At 32.8% G+C, this 16,154-nt stretch overlaps 3 protein-coding genes across 5 annotated transcripts; 2 read left to right on the top strand and 1 right to left on the bottom strand.

The window, feature by feature from the left end:
- The first annotated feature begins 227 nt into the window (after positions 1-227).
- Positions 228-6,878, top strand: LOC123301574 (V-type proton ATPase subunit H). Of its 3 annotated transcripts, XM_044884386.1 has the most exons (7): positions 228-428; positions 784-877; positions 1,524-1,722; positions 1,884-2,102; positions 4,000-4,134; positions 5,257-5,604; positions 5,898-6,878. In XM_044884386.1, exons 1-7 carry the CDS (start codon positions 371-373, stop codon positions 6,435-6,437), a joined length of 1,593 nt encoding a protein of 530 aa, XP_044740321.1. In that variant the 5' UTR covers positions 228-370; the 3' UTR covers positions 6,438-6,878. The 3 variants fall into 3 exon arrangements, with proteins under 3 accessions (XP_044740321.1, XP_044740322.1, XP_044740323.1); XM_044884387.1 differs by lacking the exon at positions 4,000-4,134; XM_044884388.1 differs by lacking the exons at positions 228-428; positions 4,000-4,134 and having other exon boundaries at positions 783-877.
- A 1,330-nt stretch (positions 6,879-8,208) lies between these two features.
- On the top strand, positions 8,209-9,997 carry LOC123300342 (peroxynitrite isomerase THAP4-like). Its single transcript, XM_044882905.1, has 3 exons — positions 8,209-8,378; positions 8,558-8,676; positions 9,356-9,997. The coding sequence occupies exons 1-3, from the start codon at positions 8,209-8,211 to the stop codon at positions 9,919-9,921; spliced, it is 855 nt and encodes a 284-aa protein (XP_044738840.1). The 3' UTR covers positions 9,922-9,997.
- Positions 9,998-12,910: 2,913 nt separating this feature from the next.
- LOC123301561 (pre-mRNA-processing factor 6) lies at positions 12,911-16,062 on the bottom strand. Its single transcript, XM_044884363.1, has 4 exons — positions 15,905-16,062; positions 15,771-15,830; positions 14,248-15,709; positions 12,911-14,113 (listed from the first exon to the last, which is right to left on the bottom strand). Exons 1-4 carry the CDS (start codon positions 15,997-15,999, stop codon positions 12,935-12,937), a joined length of 2,796 nt encoding a protein of 931 aa, XP_044740298.1. The 5' UTR covers positions 16,000-16,062; the 3' UTR covers positions 12,911-12,934.
- Between the last annotated feature and the right edge of the window lie 92 nt (positions 16,063-16,154).

Below are 16,154 nucleotides of genomic sequence, written 5' to 3'. Positions count from 1 at the left end.
TTCCGAAGGGTATAACGAAAATTTTGCCACACCTTAATTTAAATAGTCCATCCTTTTCTCCATGAATTAATTTATATATTAGGAATTTTATTATCTTTAAGTTGCTCATACTCTATGCAAATTCATACACAAACTTCGTTCGTATATTCCATCTTATTTCAACACATTGAACTAGATAAAACATTTCGTATGTCGTTGATAAAGTCAATATTTTATATTTCAATCACAAGACTTCTGACTAACGAGAAGTCAGCTGATTTACATATTTGGGAGTAATAATTGTTGTCAATTTACTATTTTAGGTTTTATTTAAAATATAAAAAAAATAGATTACAAGTGATTTCCAGAAAAGACACAAGTGATTATCAAAATGGAGCAACAACACGTTGATACCACAATTAAAGGTCTTATGACCGAAGAAAAAATTGGTGAGTATTTCTGTTTTCAATTTGGACCAACAAATTGGTTCATTGTCATTTTTAGTTCATTCTGTACATTTCAAAAATTTGAGAGAAAATAATAAATGTTTATCAAAATATTTAAATGATATTCTGATTAGAATTCCGAAAGACATAGAATAAAAATGGGTCAAGAATTTGTAGAGATGAGACCTTCTTCTCCTGTGAACAGTACGGGAAATAGTGAAACCACTTTTTTTTCCTGTGTGCTTTCGAATTCGTACAGAATGTTTGTTAATTTATCGCCGTTAAAAGTCTGTGTTAATAAGTTTTTATGGATATTTATTCCTTAGCTTGAGCTGATTTCATTTATTTTTGATTCCAGACAAATGTATGGATATGCTTGCAGCAACAAGTATTTTGCAACAACAGGCGGCTGATATTCGAGCAACACGAATTAATTGGCAAAGCTATTTAACGTAAAAAATTTTTTATATTTTTTCTCGTATTTTCAAATTTTTTTTTTTCATTTTAAAATTATTAAAGATCTGCCTGAGTCCTTGCGAAAAAATAATGACTCCCAACAGATTAGATAAACATCTTAAACAATATTCGAATCTCCTAATTTAAACAACATTTCTACATCAAGGGCAGATTCTGATGATAATTTTTTTTAAACCCTTAATAGTAGCTGGGCGGCAAGCATGCTGAATGCTTAGGCCTGGCAGTGTATCACGACTACTGCAGGAGCTGTCACAGTGGTGGCGAGGAGGAGACAATGTCTCATCATCTCTGTCACTGCCCAGCTCTTGTAATGAGGAGATGGACTTACTTGAACCAGCCTCTCTTTGACGACCTCTCCGACCTAAAGTCAGTCGACGTCAAAGCCCTCCTGCTGTTCTTAAACAGCTCCAAATGGTTCATGGAGTAGTGGCCGGGGATGGGCCAACCCATTTGCGATATCACAACGGACCCTATGGTCTAAGTGTGTCCCACCCCAGGACAACCACTCTAACCTAACCTTAATAATAGTACATTTTCAAACAAGATAGATTAGGACTGATTAATTTCCTATTCCCATCTTAAAAGAACTATCGAAGTTTAAAATAAAATTAATTTTATTAGATCAGGAATGATCGCACAAGAAGATTACAATGTAATCGTACAAATCGATGGTTACAAAGATAAAGATGAACGTGAACGATACTTTCAATCGCCAGAAAATCGTTTTAACGCAATCAAAACATTCATTAATTTAATGGGATCAATTGCCAAGGAACAAACATTGCAATATTTATTGATTCTCGTTGATGATATTATTCAAGTATGTATATCACTTCGTCAGAGACTGTCAGCTCATGACGGAAAAACTAAATGAATTTTTTACAGTTTGCCAATGATAAAAATTGATTTTGTTTTTCTGTCACGAGCTTATGGAAATAGAAATACGAATCAATTTGACAAATTAATATTGTTTTTTTGTAGGAAGATTCTGGTCGTGTTGAATATTTCCATGAATATTCAGCCAAAGCAAAATTATCATGTTGGGCACCATTTTTGAATTTCTTAAATCGTGGTGATGGTTTTATACCAAATATGGCATCAAGAATACTTGCCAAAATGGCATGTTGGTCCAAAGTACCGTTAGAACGTGAGGATTTACATTACTATTTAACATGGTTGAAAAATCAATTACTTGTACAAGTATGTATTAATTATAAATTTTATTCCACATCTAATTTTAGCCGATTAGACATTTAGTCTTCTTCCATAAAACCAGCTTCATTGATTGCAAAAAGTATTACGAAATATGTATTTCATTTTGTTATGATGAAGGGAATGGCTATTTAATGACAAACTTTGACAAAAATTGACAATTATTTATATAATAAGGAAAGTTTTGTCAAAATATGAAATCATTCCTATTCTTCGTTTTCGAGGGTGTTAAAGTTTAAGATAGAAATGACATCTTCATATAAAACTACCACAATACACATTACACAATGTAACTCTTTCTATCTTGAATGGTCAAAACTCTTCAAAAGAATCTAATCATTAAAAAATATGGTTTTAATAAAAAAAAAAGGAAAAGCCCGCTTCCACTTTCATAACAACCTTAAATATAATTTAAATACTTTTTGTAATTAATAACAATTTTTTTAATATTCGCTTCTTTTTATATATATATATATATAGTGTGTCCCCGGATAGAGGTAACTATACTTGTAAATTTTCTTATTTTGCATTTTAAGAAAAAAAGGGTAGTTTACCAAAAATAAAAATAGTGATTCCAAATTTTTGACTACCCTGTACATTTTTAAGAAGTTTTAAATATTCTTACATACTTTTCAGAATAAGCAAAACTTCTTATAAAGAATGACTTTGTTTCTTAAAATGCAAAATAAGAAAATTTACAAGTATATTTATCTCTATCCGGGGACACACTATATATATAAGTAGCTTATTTTAACATAGAATTTTGGTTCTTCGAAATCATTTGCAAATACATACGAAAACTTTCAAGAAAAATATATAATAATTTGATAGTTACTTGGGGTAAATCAATAAAGGAAATGTGAAAAGTCAAAGCTTGCCAAAAGATCATCGATTTAAATTTCACTCGCTTCTCGGATGCGCTAGTTTTATGCGCGCTTCTATGAATTTAGGAAAGGCGAAACGTCAAACGTTACAAACATTTAGAAATTTTTCGTATATATTTGGAAAAAAAAAGCTTTTCAAAAAAAATCACACATTACATTGTTCATCAAAGCTCTTTTTATCTATCAAGTGCTGTTCTCCTGTAAGTACATCAAGATTACGGTAATTTCTCTTATTCTTTTTATTTATTTTTTTAATGTTGGTCACAATTGAATACTAAAAAGGTTTGCACGTTTAGAAATTAACTTTTCTTTTTTTAACTATTAACCTGGAAAATCATTTAACATGCATCCTAGTTTAAGTGATTAACACACGTAGGTATTAACAAACGTTTCTAAAAGTTAACAGTATTCGAAAACTTTTTAAATTCTAATCGTCTTATGGGAACAAAGCTATGTAAGATATATTTTAAATGGAAAATGTAGACGAACAGGACTGGAATGTTTGATAGAGAGAATGATAATATCAAAACGCAACGGGTAAGCGTAACTTTTCAAAATTAAAACTAATCAAAAACTGTCTTCATTAGTAAATATCTCAGAACCGTTTAAAATCATTGTCAATGATGGCGATTGAAAATGATATATTGGAAAAAGTCTATTTTCAAGATGTTATGAAGGATTTTGTATCCAAAAAGAAGTTAAATGAGCTTAACTTCCAAAAGGTTAAAGACGAGACTCATTTAATAATACTGTTAACTTTTTTCAACATTTAAACACACTGTATTAGCTCGTTGCTCGTTGCACTTACTGTACTAATTGAATAACCAAACGAAAAACGCTGTTTTCTGGTGGAGTGTGGGTTCTTCAATATATGTACTAACCAAATAATTTATAAAAATTTTTACGCATGAAGCATGCGTAGTTTAAAAAAAATAATAAACAAAGTATAAACTCACAAAAGACCATCTGTTGTCTATTGTTGTTAATTATTTGGTGGTCAGCATGAGGCACTTGCAAACGAAATGCATGCAGCAGTGGAACCACACAACCCAGAACCAACGGAGCATTACAAGGAGATATCAAGCAGTATTGATGATCAACCTGTTGAGCGTACAGTTACGCCCTACGAAATACCGGTAAACTTTTTCATTTTTATATTTTTAATCAATAGATAAGGAAGGGGGCCTACTGTGTAAGTTTTTAAAAAAAAAGTGGGCCTTGTACATTTTTAATCGAAATGGTAACGGATACAAAGCTAGTGTCTCAATAAAAATGCATGATTTTATTTTGGAACAAATATTCCAACAACCGGGTATTTTTTTCTGTTATTTGTAGTTTCCAACTTACCTCTTAGATTCTAAGTTGATTATTAAAGCAATTCGGAGAACCAGGTCCAATCTGATGTCGGAACAAGATGTCCCGCTTCAGTCTGATTAATTTTTGTACGAAACATTCTTTTAAAGTTAAATATTTTAGGAGATATTTGAATCCTTCAATTAAAATGGGTTACCCTGTACAGAATTTCGTCAAAAGAGTTGTGGTGGACATTTAACGCAATATGCGTGTTTTAAAAACAAATTCTTGCATTCTTATTAAGACACCCTTAAATGACAAAGAACCAATTTTCCAAATAGTACAGGATGATGTCCTCCGTGTACAAAAGAATTTAGTTTATTTTTTTTTTTTCTTAAAAATTTATTGCATGAAAAATTAGTAGTCTATAGTTTAGATTTTTGTGTATTGTTAATGTTATGGATTTCAATTCATAAGTTCATAAAAAATTGTAAATAATACTTCGGAAAATAGGTGAGTTTAAGCAATGGAAAAAAAGAAACATTTAAAATGTATTTAATGTTAGCATTTTGGTTTAGGACATCTTTCAAGATCTGTTAATGGAATCTTCTAAAATTAAAAAATATTCGTTCAACCATCAACAAATATATATTTTGAATGCTTCCAAGGTGGTTATTTTTAATACACCTACATTAGAGTTCCGGCACAGTCTCGGATCCAGTCCTCAATTAAGGATGTGATCACAGCCATGGGAAAATCGACCAAGCGCAAGTCGAACCCGGCCATGTTCGATCTAGTTCATTCCTTTAAAGGAGATGTTTACAAAATATATTTTGATGGGTCAATTTAGCTGAGTTAGCAATTTTAATTTTGAAGCAAAAATAATTTTGTTTACCATTAACAGATTTTGAAACCATTTTGACTTGGTTGATATTTTGCTAAAATTTAAAATAATTTATTTTCAGCGTAACGAATTCATCCAATCAGTTGCACGTTGCTTACAAATGATGTTACGTGTGGATCAATATCGTTTTGCATTTGTATCCGTCGATGGTATCAGCACTTTATTGTCAGTATTAACTGGTCGTGTTAATTTCCAAGTACAATATCAATTAATTTTCTGTTTATGGGTGTTAACATTTAATCCATTACTTGCTGAAAAAATGAACAAGTTTAATGTAATTCCATTATTGGCTGACATATTGAGTGATTCGGTTAAGGAGAAAGTCACACGTATTATTTTGGCAGTATTCCGTAATTTAATTGAGAAACCAGAAGATCCACAAGTTGCTAAGGAACATTGTATTGCCATGGTAAATTTTCTTTCAAAATTTTCTAAGGGAAAATGCAATCTGCTCTCTAAGGTCTAAGATCAGGCTTAGTAATTGACAATCATTGTCAAAGTTCCTGATTTTCATTGAATTGAATTGAAAAGGAACTATATCATATGCAGTCGCCTAATCTACCCTTTCTAGAATCAGTTCAAACTTGAGACACGCTACGTCTTTGGCACTCTATTGGGGCCAAAACCTCCTCGTTTTACACTTGACCGCAGACCTAAGAGAGTTATTCATTTAATAAATCAAATAATTTTGAACGTTTCTAGGTCCAAAGTAAAGTATTAAAACAATTATCAATATTCGAACAACGTCGTTTCGATGACGAAGATGTAATTGACGATATTGATTTCTTAAGTCAACGTTTACAACTCAGTGTACAAGATTTAAGTTCATTCGATGAATATTCCACTGAAGTGAAATCAGGTCGTCTAGAATGGTCACCCGTACATAAATCCGCTAAATTTTGGCGTGAAAATGCTGGCCGTTTGAACGAACGTAATTATGAGCTATTACGTATACTAATTCATTTATTAGAAGGCTCCCAGGATCCACTTGTTTTGAGTGTGGCTTGCTTCGATATTGGTGAATATGTGCGACATTATGCACGTGGTAAACACGTTATTGAACAATTGGGCGGTAAACAATTGGTGATGCAATTGTTAGCGCATGAAGATCCAAATGTACGATATGAAGCGTTATTGGCTGTACAAAAATTGATGGTACATAATTGGGAATATTTGGGAAGACAATTAGAAAAGGAAACGGGTGGACCTCAAAGTGCAACTACATTAATTGCACGAGGTTAAGATAAAAAACACGATATGGTGAAAGGACGCATGCGTTTACAAAGCAACACATTCCCACCAGCGTCTGATCCCTTATTTTACAACCCCCTTCTAAAGCAGTCGCTCGTTTGTATATTTTTATTAAATAAATAAGCTTCCTGTGTTTTATTTTGTAATATATTTTAAATTGGCAGTTTCAAGTTCAAATATTTAACTGCTATTTTTGATGGTTTCTTTTCATTGCTTAGGTCCTGTTTTACTACCGATCATGGTTATATTCAACCTTTTGAGTTTTTACGGGATCTGTAATATTGTACATAATAAATAATACCAACATACAATAAAAAAATATATTTAGTGGATTATATAGGTTATAGTTCAAAAATCGTTGTAGCTTTTTTGGTTGAGGTTTTGAAAATAGAATCTTTTAATGAATGTTAATTAAAATTATTTCGAAATTAAGACGTTTTGAGTTTTATTCTGATTGTTTCCTAGATAATATCCAAACGCCATTTTTATTTATCACAAAAAAAACCTTACAGGCTTGAATTTTCTCCAATTGTCCAAAAAGAATTTTTAATAATAAGCAAAAAATGCTGGACACATAATCGGTATGAATTTGCATTTTTCTTACGAATCTACAATGACAAGTATGACAACAACACTTTATTTTGACATTTCTACACCGCCGCCATGATGAATTTTACCCAAGCAATTACTTCAGATGTACGCTTAAAATCGTTTGACGCTCAGTCTATGTAACTTAATAGTCTAAGATCATATACATTGACATTACAGTTACACATGTCAATGATATCATATAGCGACACTAGCGTATTTCGTGAAGGCTTACATGAACTATTTTAAATCGACCATTCTACGCTTCTATTTGATTTCCATCGGGTCACATTCACATCATTTGGTGCTTATTTGGTTAGTTAAACACATAAACAAATCGCCGAATAAACGTGTTGTGTCCTTAACCTTAAACCAAAGTTTTTTTGTTAACAAGTGTTTTACGCTCAATAATAATAATTTTTCTTTCGAAATGGGAAGAATTTTACTTCGATGTTGTGTTCCGCGATGTCAATCAGTTTATAGAATGTCACAAAAAAATGCAAACCGGCTTTTTAAATTTCCCACTGATGTTGGTACAGAACAAAAGTGGATATCTTGCTTGAAAAAAGCATTTCCCGAACTTATAGACTTTAAAGTAAGATATTCTAGTAGAGTTTGCGATCTCCATTTTTCGGAGAACCAGTTTACTAGTACCTTAAAAAATAGATTACTTAACTTTGCTTTTCCCGATAACATTGTTGGTGCAAATTTTGAAGCATTACCTGGTACTTCCAAAACAAGTGAAGATTTTTCAAGTTGTTCACTTGCAACATCAAGAAATTCGCCGATTCAGACGCATGCATGTAAGTATTTTATAATAAACATAATTTTTCATAACAGTATTTTGGTGAAAAAAAAGTTTTATTACGAGTTATTATACTCAGGTTTCAAATTTTTGTCAAATGAAATATTTAAAAAGAATAAATCTTTGGGATTAAGGTTTTGTCTATAGGGAGCATGGAGGTTATAAAGAAGGAGAACGATCGCAATAGAAAATATTGTCCCCAAAATAAGTGAGGCGCTGGGATCGCTAAGTTGTCTCATTAAAAGGGATCGTGCGTCTAGACTTTTACGCCAACTAGTGGCAAGTATCCAAAATAGTTGGGATCATGTTTATAAGTTGTGCTTCACTTTTTAATAATTAAAAATAAAATATATTTAATTTTTTTTAAAAATGCCAGCTTCGAGAAAAAATTGTTGCATTCTTGGATGTAATAATACATCACGTCAAAAACGTGGATTCGGTGTGGGAGTGAAATTTTATAAATTTCCAGAGAGCGTGTTAGGAGCCCCATGGAAAATAGTAAAACGTAAACAGTGGATGAATGCAGTGAAAAATTACGTGTAAGTACAATATTAATTAAAATTTTGAAAAATTAACTGCACCATTCAGTTAAATTATAACATTTAATTAAATACGCCGTATGTAAAAATTGATCATTTAGTCGATGAAATGTCAAATATTCGTGGCATTTATCTTATAATTATGACTTAACCTTAAAATTTTTGTTTTTTTATTTCAGAGAAAATCCAAAAGACTGGGTACCAAATAAATATACGAGGATTTGTAGTACCCATTTTGTTAACGGTGGAAAGTCAGAAAATCCATTACATCCGTCGTATATACCAACAATTTTTCCTGGTAAAGAAAATCTACTCAATCAATTCAAAGATTCGAACTAAAATTTCAAATGTAGAGCCTCATTTAAAATGACACATAGACATCTCGCGATAGGATGAATTAGGCTGACACAACTATGACATGTTTTTTAGCATTATGTATTATATATTATTGATAACTGGGAGTTGCACGCTGCTCTTGCTGTGCGTCTGACGCATACTTGACTGTTTCCTATGCTGCGGCTGACGCAAGGGTCTGACACGCAGTGCTGTCATACTTGACTGTTAAAAATTAAAGTGAAGTAAAATGAGTGATCGCAATATTCTATTACGTCTATTAATGCTGGAAGAAATTCAAGAAGAAATGCTTTTGGAACAATTAATGCTTGATGGTAATGCTGAAGTTTATACCTTATTTAAAACTAGGATAGATGAAGGTTTCTTTGAAAAACTTACCAATCAGCATTTACTGCAATATGGCAAAAAGTTCAGGGAATTTTTTAGGCTAATCGTTGCTCAGGTACACTGTACAGTCGCACGACTCCATTCAGCTACACGATGACGCATTATACACAACGCTTGCGTTAGATTTCATAAAAGCAGCATAGCAGCATTATAGTCTTACCCTGTATGTCAATGGCTACGAATCATCGCAAAAGTATATTTTCTTGATTAAAATCGTTTTTTATTTTGTGTTACAGATGAAGAAATAACGTCCTCTCCTGTAAAACACATGGCCAGAAAATCTGCACACAAAATTCGAACGGATTTTGATCAAGCGACAATAGATATTGATAAACTTGATGATTCCACGACAAGTTCGCCAGAACCAAATAGGAAACGAATTAGAATATCAAAAAAACAAACTGATACTGGAGCACCTAGTAGCAGCTCTTCAATAGATGGATGGACCGTTTTATCGGACACAGACATCAATGCCAGCACTCAAGAAATACATAATGAAAAATATGATTCACAAAGTGAAGAGACAAAATTACATTTAGCTGAATTTCGTATAGCTCAATATCAAATGGCTGTTGAACATTTACAAAGTCGTTTAGAAGCAAGTCTTACAGAATTAACAGAGCTAAAAGAAAAACACTTTAAAGATGTCGAATACTATAAAGAAGAAATTAATTCACGGGATCGTAAAATAGCACAACTTGAAAATGAAAATCGTGCGTTAATAGATAGTTTATCGAAAAACATTGTTAAAATTGAAGATGGTGTACAAAATGTGGAGGACGAAAATATATTTGGATATTAAAGTAGTCCGGCTGTTGCAAGTACGGTGAATGTTCAAAATTCCTTTATTACAATAAACACAGTTTTGGAGCCTCTTGCTGGGCAAAATTGTGAATTATTTCATTTTAAAATTGTGATTTTTAATAATACAGTACAATAATGTTAATTGTACAAAAATTAATCGGCGATTGAGCTTGAAAAAAGTTTTCATTATGAAGAAAATTGATCACAGATTCTGTTTATGCAAAAAAAAACTTTAGCTTACGACGCTTTCCAAAAGGAAAATATGTTACCTCAGAACTTTTGACTAAGTGAATCGATTTTGATGATTCTTTATCTGTTTGAAAGCTGGTCCCATTCTCTGCTTCTTGTGTGGTCCCATTTCATTTTGGTTTAGTTCTGACAACGGCATCCATGAGAAAACCATAAAAATTTGCATTAAGTATGCACGACAAGAGAACGAATAACTCAATATCAACTTACTTTTGAAGTCGGTGTCAACCAAGGAAACAACTCTGACAGAACAGTTTGCTACATTAGCTTGACTGACACCGACTCAAAAGTAACAATAATTTTAACTACATTATATTATCGTTATTTTTTTACTTTTTAGTTAGTAGAGTGAAATTACGCCTTGTGTATGGATTAAAAGTTCGAGCAACGAAACTTTGGGGTTTTTCTTTTCACATCAAAATAAGTATTTTTTGAAATTTTTTACTTTCCCGGAGTGGTGCAACATGTTTAAAAAACAAAATGGCGTCAAAAATGAAATTTTTTTCAGAAATTTTATCATTTTTATTTTATATTCGCAAAAGGAGGCATCGGTGCAAATCCAAATTTGGTAGGTTTGTAGTCCATGTTAAGAACTACTCCTCATAATTTTTTGGTGGGGTTTCGTCCCTTCCCCTCCCAGTTATATATGTATGTATACATACATATGGTAAAACAGTTCATTTGACTATAACTTGAAAAATATTCGATTGATTTTAATGAAACTAATATCAATAGTAGGTTTTATTACTTACAACTTTCGGTTAAAATTTTAGCGAAATCCGTTAAATAGTTCGGCCAAAATTTCCAATTTAGGAAATTGTTTAAAATGGCTGCCATTTTATGCCATTTTGTCCTACGAGGTTAAATTTTTTTTTAAATTGTAGCATTTTTTATTATCTTTCGATTTTATAATAAGTGGCTTACCCGTAAAATGACTCCTTGATCCATATTTTTGCGAAAAACGGAAAATTTAGCACTTTCTGGAAATAATTGTTTCGGGGGTGTATGGACTGGCTTTGGGGGGTGTTTTTTGCTTTGGCATGAGAAAACTATTTTTAAAAGAGGTCTAAATGGTTTAAAGCAAAATTTTTAAGTTTTAACCCCCGCGCTGTAAGGGGGAAGGGGTGTATGAAATAAATGTGTCTTAAAAGATTTTAAAAAGAGGTCAAAATAGTTTAAAATGCTAAAGTAACCCAAAATTTTAGATGCTTTTATTAATATAGCACTTTTTACAACATCCTCCCCTTCCCCTCCCGCTTTCATATTTTTTGCAAATTCAAAATTTTTATGACGTATAAAGGGGTTTTTGGGGTCGCTGATCTCGAATTTTGCAATAGATTATCAAAAACAATTGTAATATTTTTAGGGGGTGTACTTATTTGGGCCAAAAGTTCGAGATCAGCGACCCCCAAAACCTCTTTATACGTCATAAAAATTTTGAATTTGCAAAAAATATGAAAGCGGGAGGGGAAGGGGTGGATGTTGTAAAAAGTGCTATATTAATAAAAGCATCTAAAATTTTGGGTTACTTTAGCATTTTAAACTATTTTGACCTCTTTTTAAAATCTTTTAAGACACATTTATTTCATACACCCCTTCCCCCTTACAGCGCGGGGGTTAAAACTTAAAAATTTTGCTTTAAACCATTTAGACCTCTTTTAAAAATAGTTTTCTCATGCCAAAGCAAAAAACACCCCCCAAAGCCAGTCCATACACCCCCGAAACAATTATTTCCAGAAAGTGCTAAATTTTCCGTTTTTCGCAAAAATATGGATCAAGGAGTCATTTTACGGGTAAGCCACTTATTATAAAATCGAAAGATAATAAAAAATGCTACAATTTAAAAAAAAATTTAACCTCGTAGGACAAAATGGCATAAAATGGCAGCCATTTTAAACAATTTCCTAAATTGGAAATTTTGGCCGAACTATTTAACGGATTTCGCTAAAATTTTAACCGAAAGTTGTAAGTAATAAAACCTACTATTGATATTAGTTTCATTAAAATCAATCGAATATTTTTCAAGTTATAGTCAAATGAACTGTTTTACCATATGTATGTATACATACATATATAACTGGGAGGGGAAGGGACGAAACCCCACCAAAAAATTATGAGGAGTAGTTCTTAACATGGACTACAAACCTACCAAATTTGGATTTGCACCGATGCCTCCTTTTGCGAATATAAAATAAAAATGATAAAATTTCTGAAAAAAATTTCATTTTTGACGCCATTTTGTTTTTTAAACATGTTGCACCACTCCGGGAAAGTAAAAAATTTCAAAAAATACTTATTTTGATGTGAAAAGAAAAACCCCAAAGTTTCGTTGCTCGAACTTTTAATCCATATAACAGCCTTTTTTTGCTTAGATTTACTCCAGTAAGTGCGTATTAATTTGTTTTGGAAGAGTTTTTCTTTTGAAGTCGGTTTTCTTTTTGTTAAAAGTTTTTTTTTTTAAATTAATATTATTATTATTATTTTTTAAATTAATTTTTGATAACATATGAATAAAAATCAAATACTCAAAATTTTTGTTTTCAAATTATTGAGAAAACAACATTCTGCGTAAGTTTAAAATAGAAAAATTCATTTTCTAAGCTTTTTCTAAGCCTTTTAAATTATCGAAATATTTTTTCGGAATAAAGTCACAATTCATTCGATTAAGGGCCATTCATTAATTTGGTAAGGATGATTTTGGCGATTTTTGACGGGTCCAAAAAAAGAAACGAAAACACTTCAAAAAAAAAAATTTATTAACTTTAAATGGGTACAACAACTTCTTTTGCAACTAAATTCAAAATTTGTTCGATATTTAAACACCAATTTTTAATATTCTTGGAAACTTGACACCATAACTCACCATGATGTGGTTCAGCGGTAATACAACGCTGTTTAACTTCCTCCTGTTGTTCGGGTGTACCATGAATCTGTTCAAAACGATAAAAATTCGCCCATGCATCGCCTAAATCCGGTTCTATTTTCACGGTACGATTAAACCAATCACGACATTTTTGTACTTTATGTTCACTCCAAAATAATTTCGAGACAGCGAGCAAAACATTTGCATCATGTTCACACTTTTTAAGTGCATCCACTGATTTAGTTTTACGCTGTGGACGTGATTCTAAAAAGATTGCTTCTGCCCATAATATACCAGAATTTGGACATTCTTGCAACGCTTTTGCCATCATTGTTAGTGCAATATCTTTGAGACCTGCACGTAATTCTACTCGTACAGCTTCTAACCATAATTTATCATTCTTTGGATTCTTTAAACGTGCACGTTCCAAAACCGAACGAGCTTTTGTAAGCATTCCACGACGTTCTTCTAATCGCGACAGCAAACACCATAAAGGAACTGAACTGGGACATTTTTTAATTCCGGCCGAATATGTATCCCATGCTTGTGCAATTTCCCCTTTTTGCTCCTCAATTTGTCCTTTCATCATCCATAATTTCGCAAAATCTGGAAATACTTTCGATGCTTCGTCTAATAAATTCAGTGCAGCATTTAAATCGTTTAGTGCCCATTCTAATTTCGATGATTTCATCATAACGCGAGGTGTTGGAGCTGAAGCACGAGCTTTGGCGAGTAAACGTCGTGCTCGTTCGTATTCAGAATTTTCGGATTCTAATTTTACGGCAGCCAACCAAATCTCCTCAGAATTTGGATTTGCTTGAAACGCTAATGATAGAATACCACGAGCGGCTGGAACATCACCAGCTAACCATTTACTCTTGGCACCCATCAACCATAGAACTTCAGATTTTGGACAATGAGCTACAGCACGTTGTAATAATGTTTCTAAACTCTCTCGAGTTCCATGATTCTTTTCGAAATATGCAGCTCTTAACCATATGGATTTCTTTGAAGGGAATGTTGCAAGCGCGTGAGCGTAGACAGCACGTGCGCATTCGACAGCTCCTTGATTTGCACACTAAAAATAAACGAAAATATTAATTTTTTTTTATTAACGTAACAGAACAGGCGGCTTTCTATTCGAAAACTGACGATACGACTATTAATATAATTTTCGAATGATTCAGAATTGGGAAAAACTGATAAACTTACATTTTCAGCATCCTCCATCCAAGTATGTTTCTGATCTTCAGGTTCCACACCATAGCCGATAACAGCTTGAACAATAGCTTGACAACAGCGAACATGACCTCCTTTTTCCGCTTCGATAGCTTCTTTAAACCAATGATCCCGATTAATTTCAACACCATTTGCACTTAACGATGTAATTGCACGATCAATAATTTTGTCCACCATATGAATATTTCCGTTTGCTTCCTCTAATTTTGCGGCCGTCGTCCAAATTTGTCGATCGGTTGGTATATTTTCTCGTGCTTTATTCAAAACTTTACGTGCATTATCATAAGTTTCTAAACGTGCTAAAGCTAACCAAAGCTCAACGGACGTGGAGCAACATTCAACAGCACGTGAAAGTAAAATTCTCGCATCTTCTGGATTTTCTAATTCAACAGCAGCTTTCCATAAACGTACGGAATTTGGGATATGTTCCAAAGCTTTACGAAATACTCGACGTTTAGCTTTAATTTCATCTTCGAGTTCAGCAGCTCGAATCCATATTCGTACAGATGTCGGTACATGCCTTGCAGCTTGAGCAATCACAGCTTTTGCAGTATCTGGTGGTTGTAATCGAGCTGCTTCTAACCATAAATCTTCGCTAAGTGGATTTTCTTCGCAACCTTTCATAATTAAATTACGTGCCGCTTGAACTTTCCCTGTAACTTCTTCAAGACGTGCACTGGCTATCCAAGCTGGTGGATGATTAGGATTTGTCTCACGAACTGATTTCAATAAAAGTCGTGCTTTTTTAATATCATTAATATCCCCTCCATAAGTAGGAATCATTGATTGTAAATCGGTTAAATATCCTTTAGGATCTACAACAGTTTGTCCAACCACAGAATCCGATACTTGTGATAATTTTACATTCATTAAGTTGTTTCGGGCTTGACCAATTTTTCGTAAATCCATATCCCCGGTGGGTGTTAACATTCCTGGTGTAGCAATTCCAGGTGTCATACTAGCTAAACCCGACGAAGGATCAATTGTACTACTTGATTCTCCACCTAAATTCCGTGCAAGTACACTATCGGGAAGTGGGGTAAAACGTTCGGATCTTGGATTACGTTGTTTACGATTTCGTGCATCGCCTACTTCAGGAACATTACGCCATTCATCTTCCGTTACCGAAATTAATTCACGTTTTAAATCGGAGAATTGTTGTTGAATTTTTGGACGTTCTTGACGATACCGTTCTAATTCTTCACGTAAACGTTTTTCACGATACTCTTTACGTTTTTCATCCATACGTTTATCGATTGCTTCGTATATAGCATCCGCTTCAGCATCGTCTTTATCGTATGGATCTTTTGAGAATAACGAACCACCATATCCACTAAATTCATCATAATTTGAATCGTTTAAATCTTCTTCGTCCTCCTCTTCTTCCTCTTTCTTCTTTGTACGTTTGGCTGCCGGTGGAGCATGTCGATCATCACTAGAGAAAAAACATAACACTTGAACATCCTGTAAAAGATTATCTACGAGTTTATACTTACGAAACATCATTTGCATCTCTAGCTGGACCGATATCAGATCGTGTCGTAAAACCTGTAGCCCTGAAAAATTTATTTAAACGTACGTTAATAAATATAACCTAAAAATTTTATTTTTTATGAAAATATATTCTTACCCTCGACCAACACCGGCTACATATCCAAGTGGTGCTGGAACGCCTAAGAAATGTTTTTTATTTTTATTGATCAACACTTGTGGTGGAGTTGTCATTTTCTTTTATGAATTTTCAAAATTTTATTTGTTTTTAAAAATTATCAAACATTTTATTTTATTAAGTTTAGGGGAATTTATTTGTCATACTTTTTTGTTTAGTAACTTTTATTTTCAGATAACTCCAGTCTAGAGCTGTAACAAATCGTATGTAC

This window comes from Chrysoperla carnea, chromosome 5 (assembly GCF_905475395.1).
Source record: "Chrysoperla carnea chromosome 5, inChrCarn1.1, whole genome shotgun sequence".
NCBI classification, from domain to species: domain Eukaryota; kingdom Metazoa; phylum Arthropoda; class Insecta; order Neuroptera; family Chrysopidae; genus Chrysoperla; species Chrysoperla carnea.
The sequence above is the reverse complement of the archived record's forward strand: the minus strand, read 5'-3'. Positions and strand labels throughout refer to the sequence as shown.

What these genes read in the sequence shown, in the direction of transcription:
- LOC123301561 (XM_044884363.1), bottom strand. Translation starts at nt 15,999, where the DNA reads ATGACAACTCCACCACAAGTGTTGATCAATAAAAATAAAAAACATTTC. An exon ending in GTAGCCGGTGTTGGTCGAGG is followed by an intron (nt 15,831 to 15,904) that starts GTAAGAATATAT and finishes TAAATTTTTCAG; the next exon opens with GGCTACAGGTTTTACGACAC. An exon ending in GGATGGAGGATGCTGAAAAT is followed by an intron (nt 14,114 to 14,247) that starts GTAAGTTTATCA and finishes GTTTATTTTTAG; the next exon opens with TGTGCAAATCAAGGAGCTGT.
- LOC123300342 (XM_044882905.1), top strand. Translation starts at nt 8,209, where the DNA reads ATGCCAGCTTCGAGAAAAAATTGTTGCATTCTTGGATGTAATAATACA. An exon ending in AATGCAGTGAAAAATTACGT is followed by an intron (nt 8,379 to 8,557) that starts GTAAGTACAATA and finishes TTTTTATTTCAG; the next exon opens with AGAAAATCCAAAAGACTGGG. An exon ending in TATACCAACAATTTTTCCTG is followed by an intron (nt 8,677 to 9,355) that starts GTAAAGAAAATC and finishes TTTGTGTTACAG; the next exon opens with ATGAAGAAATAACGTCCTCT.
- LOC123301574 (XM_044884386.1), top strand. Translation starts at nt 371, where the DNA reads ATGGAGCAACAACACGTTGATACCACAATTAAAGGTCTTATGACCGAA. An exon ending in AATTGGCAAAGCTATTTAAC is followed by an intron (nt 878 to 1,523) that starts GTAAAAAATTTT and finishes TAATTTTATTAG; the next exon opens with ATCAGGAATGATCGCACAAG. An exon ending in TTACGCCCTACGAAATACCG is followed by an intron (nt 4,135 to 5,256) that starts GTAAACTTTTTC and finishes ATTTATTTTCAG; the next exon opens with CGTAACGAATTCATCCAATC.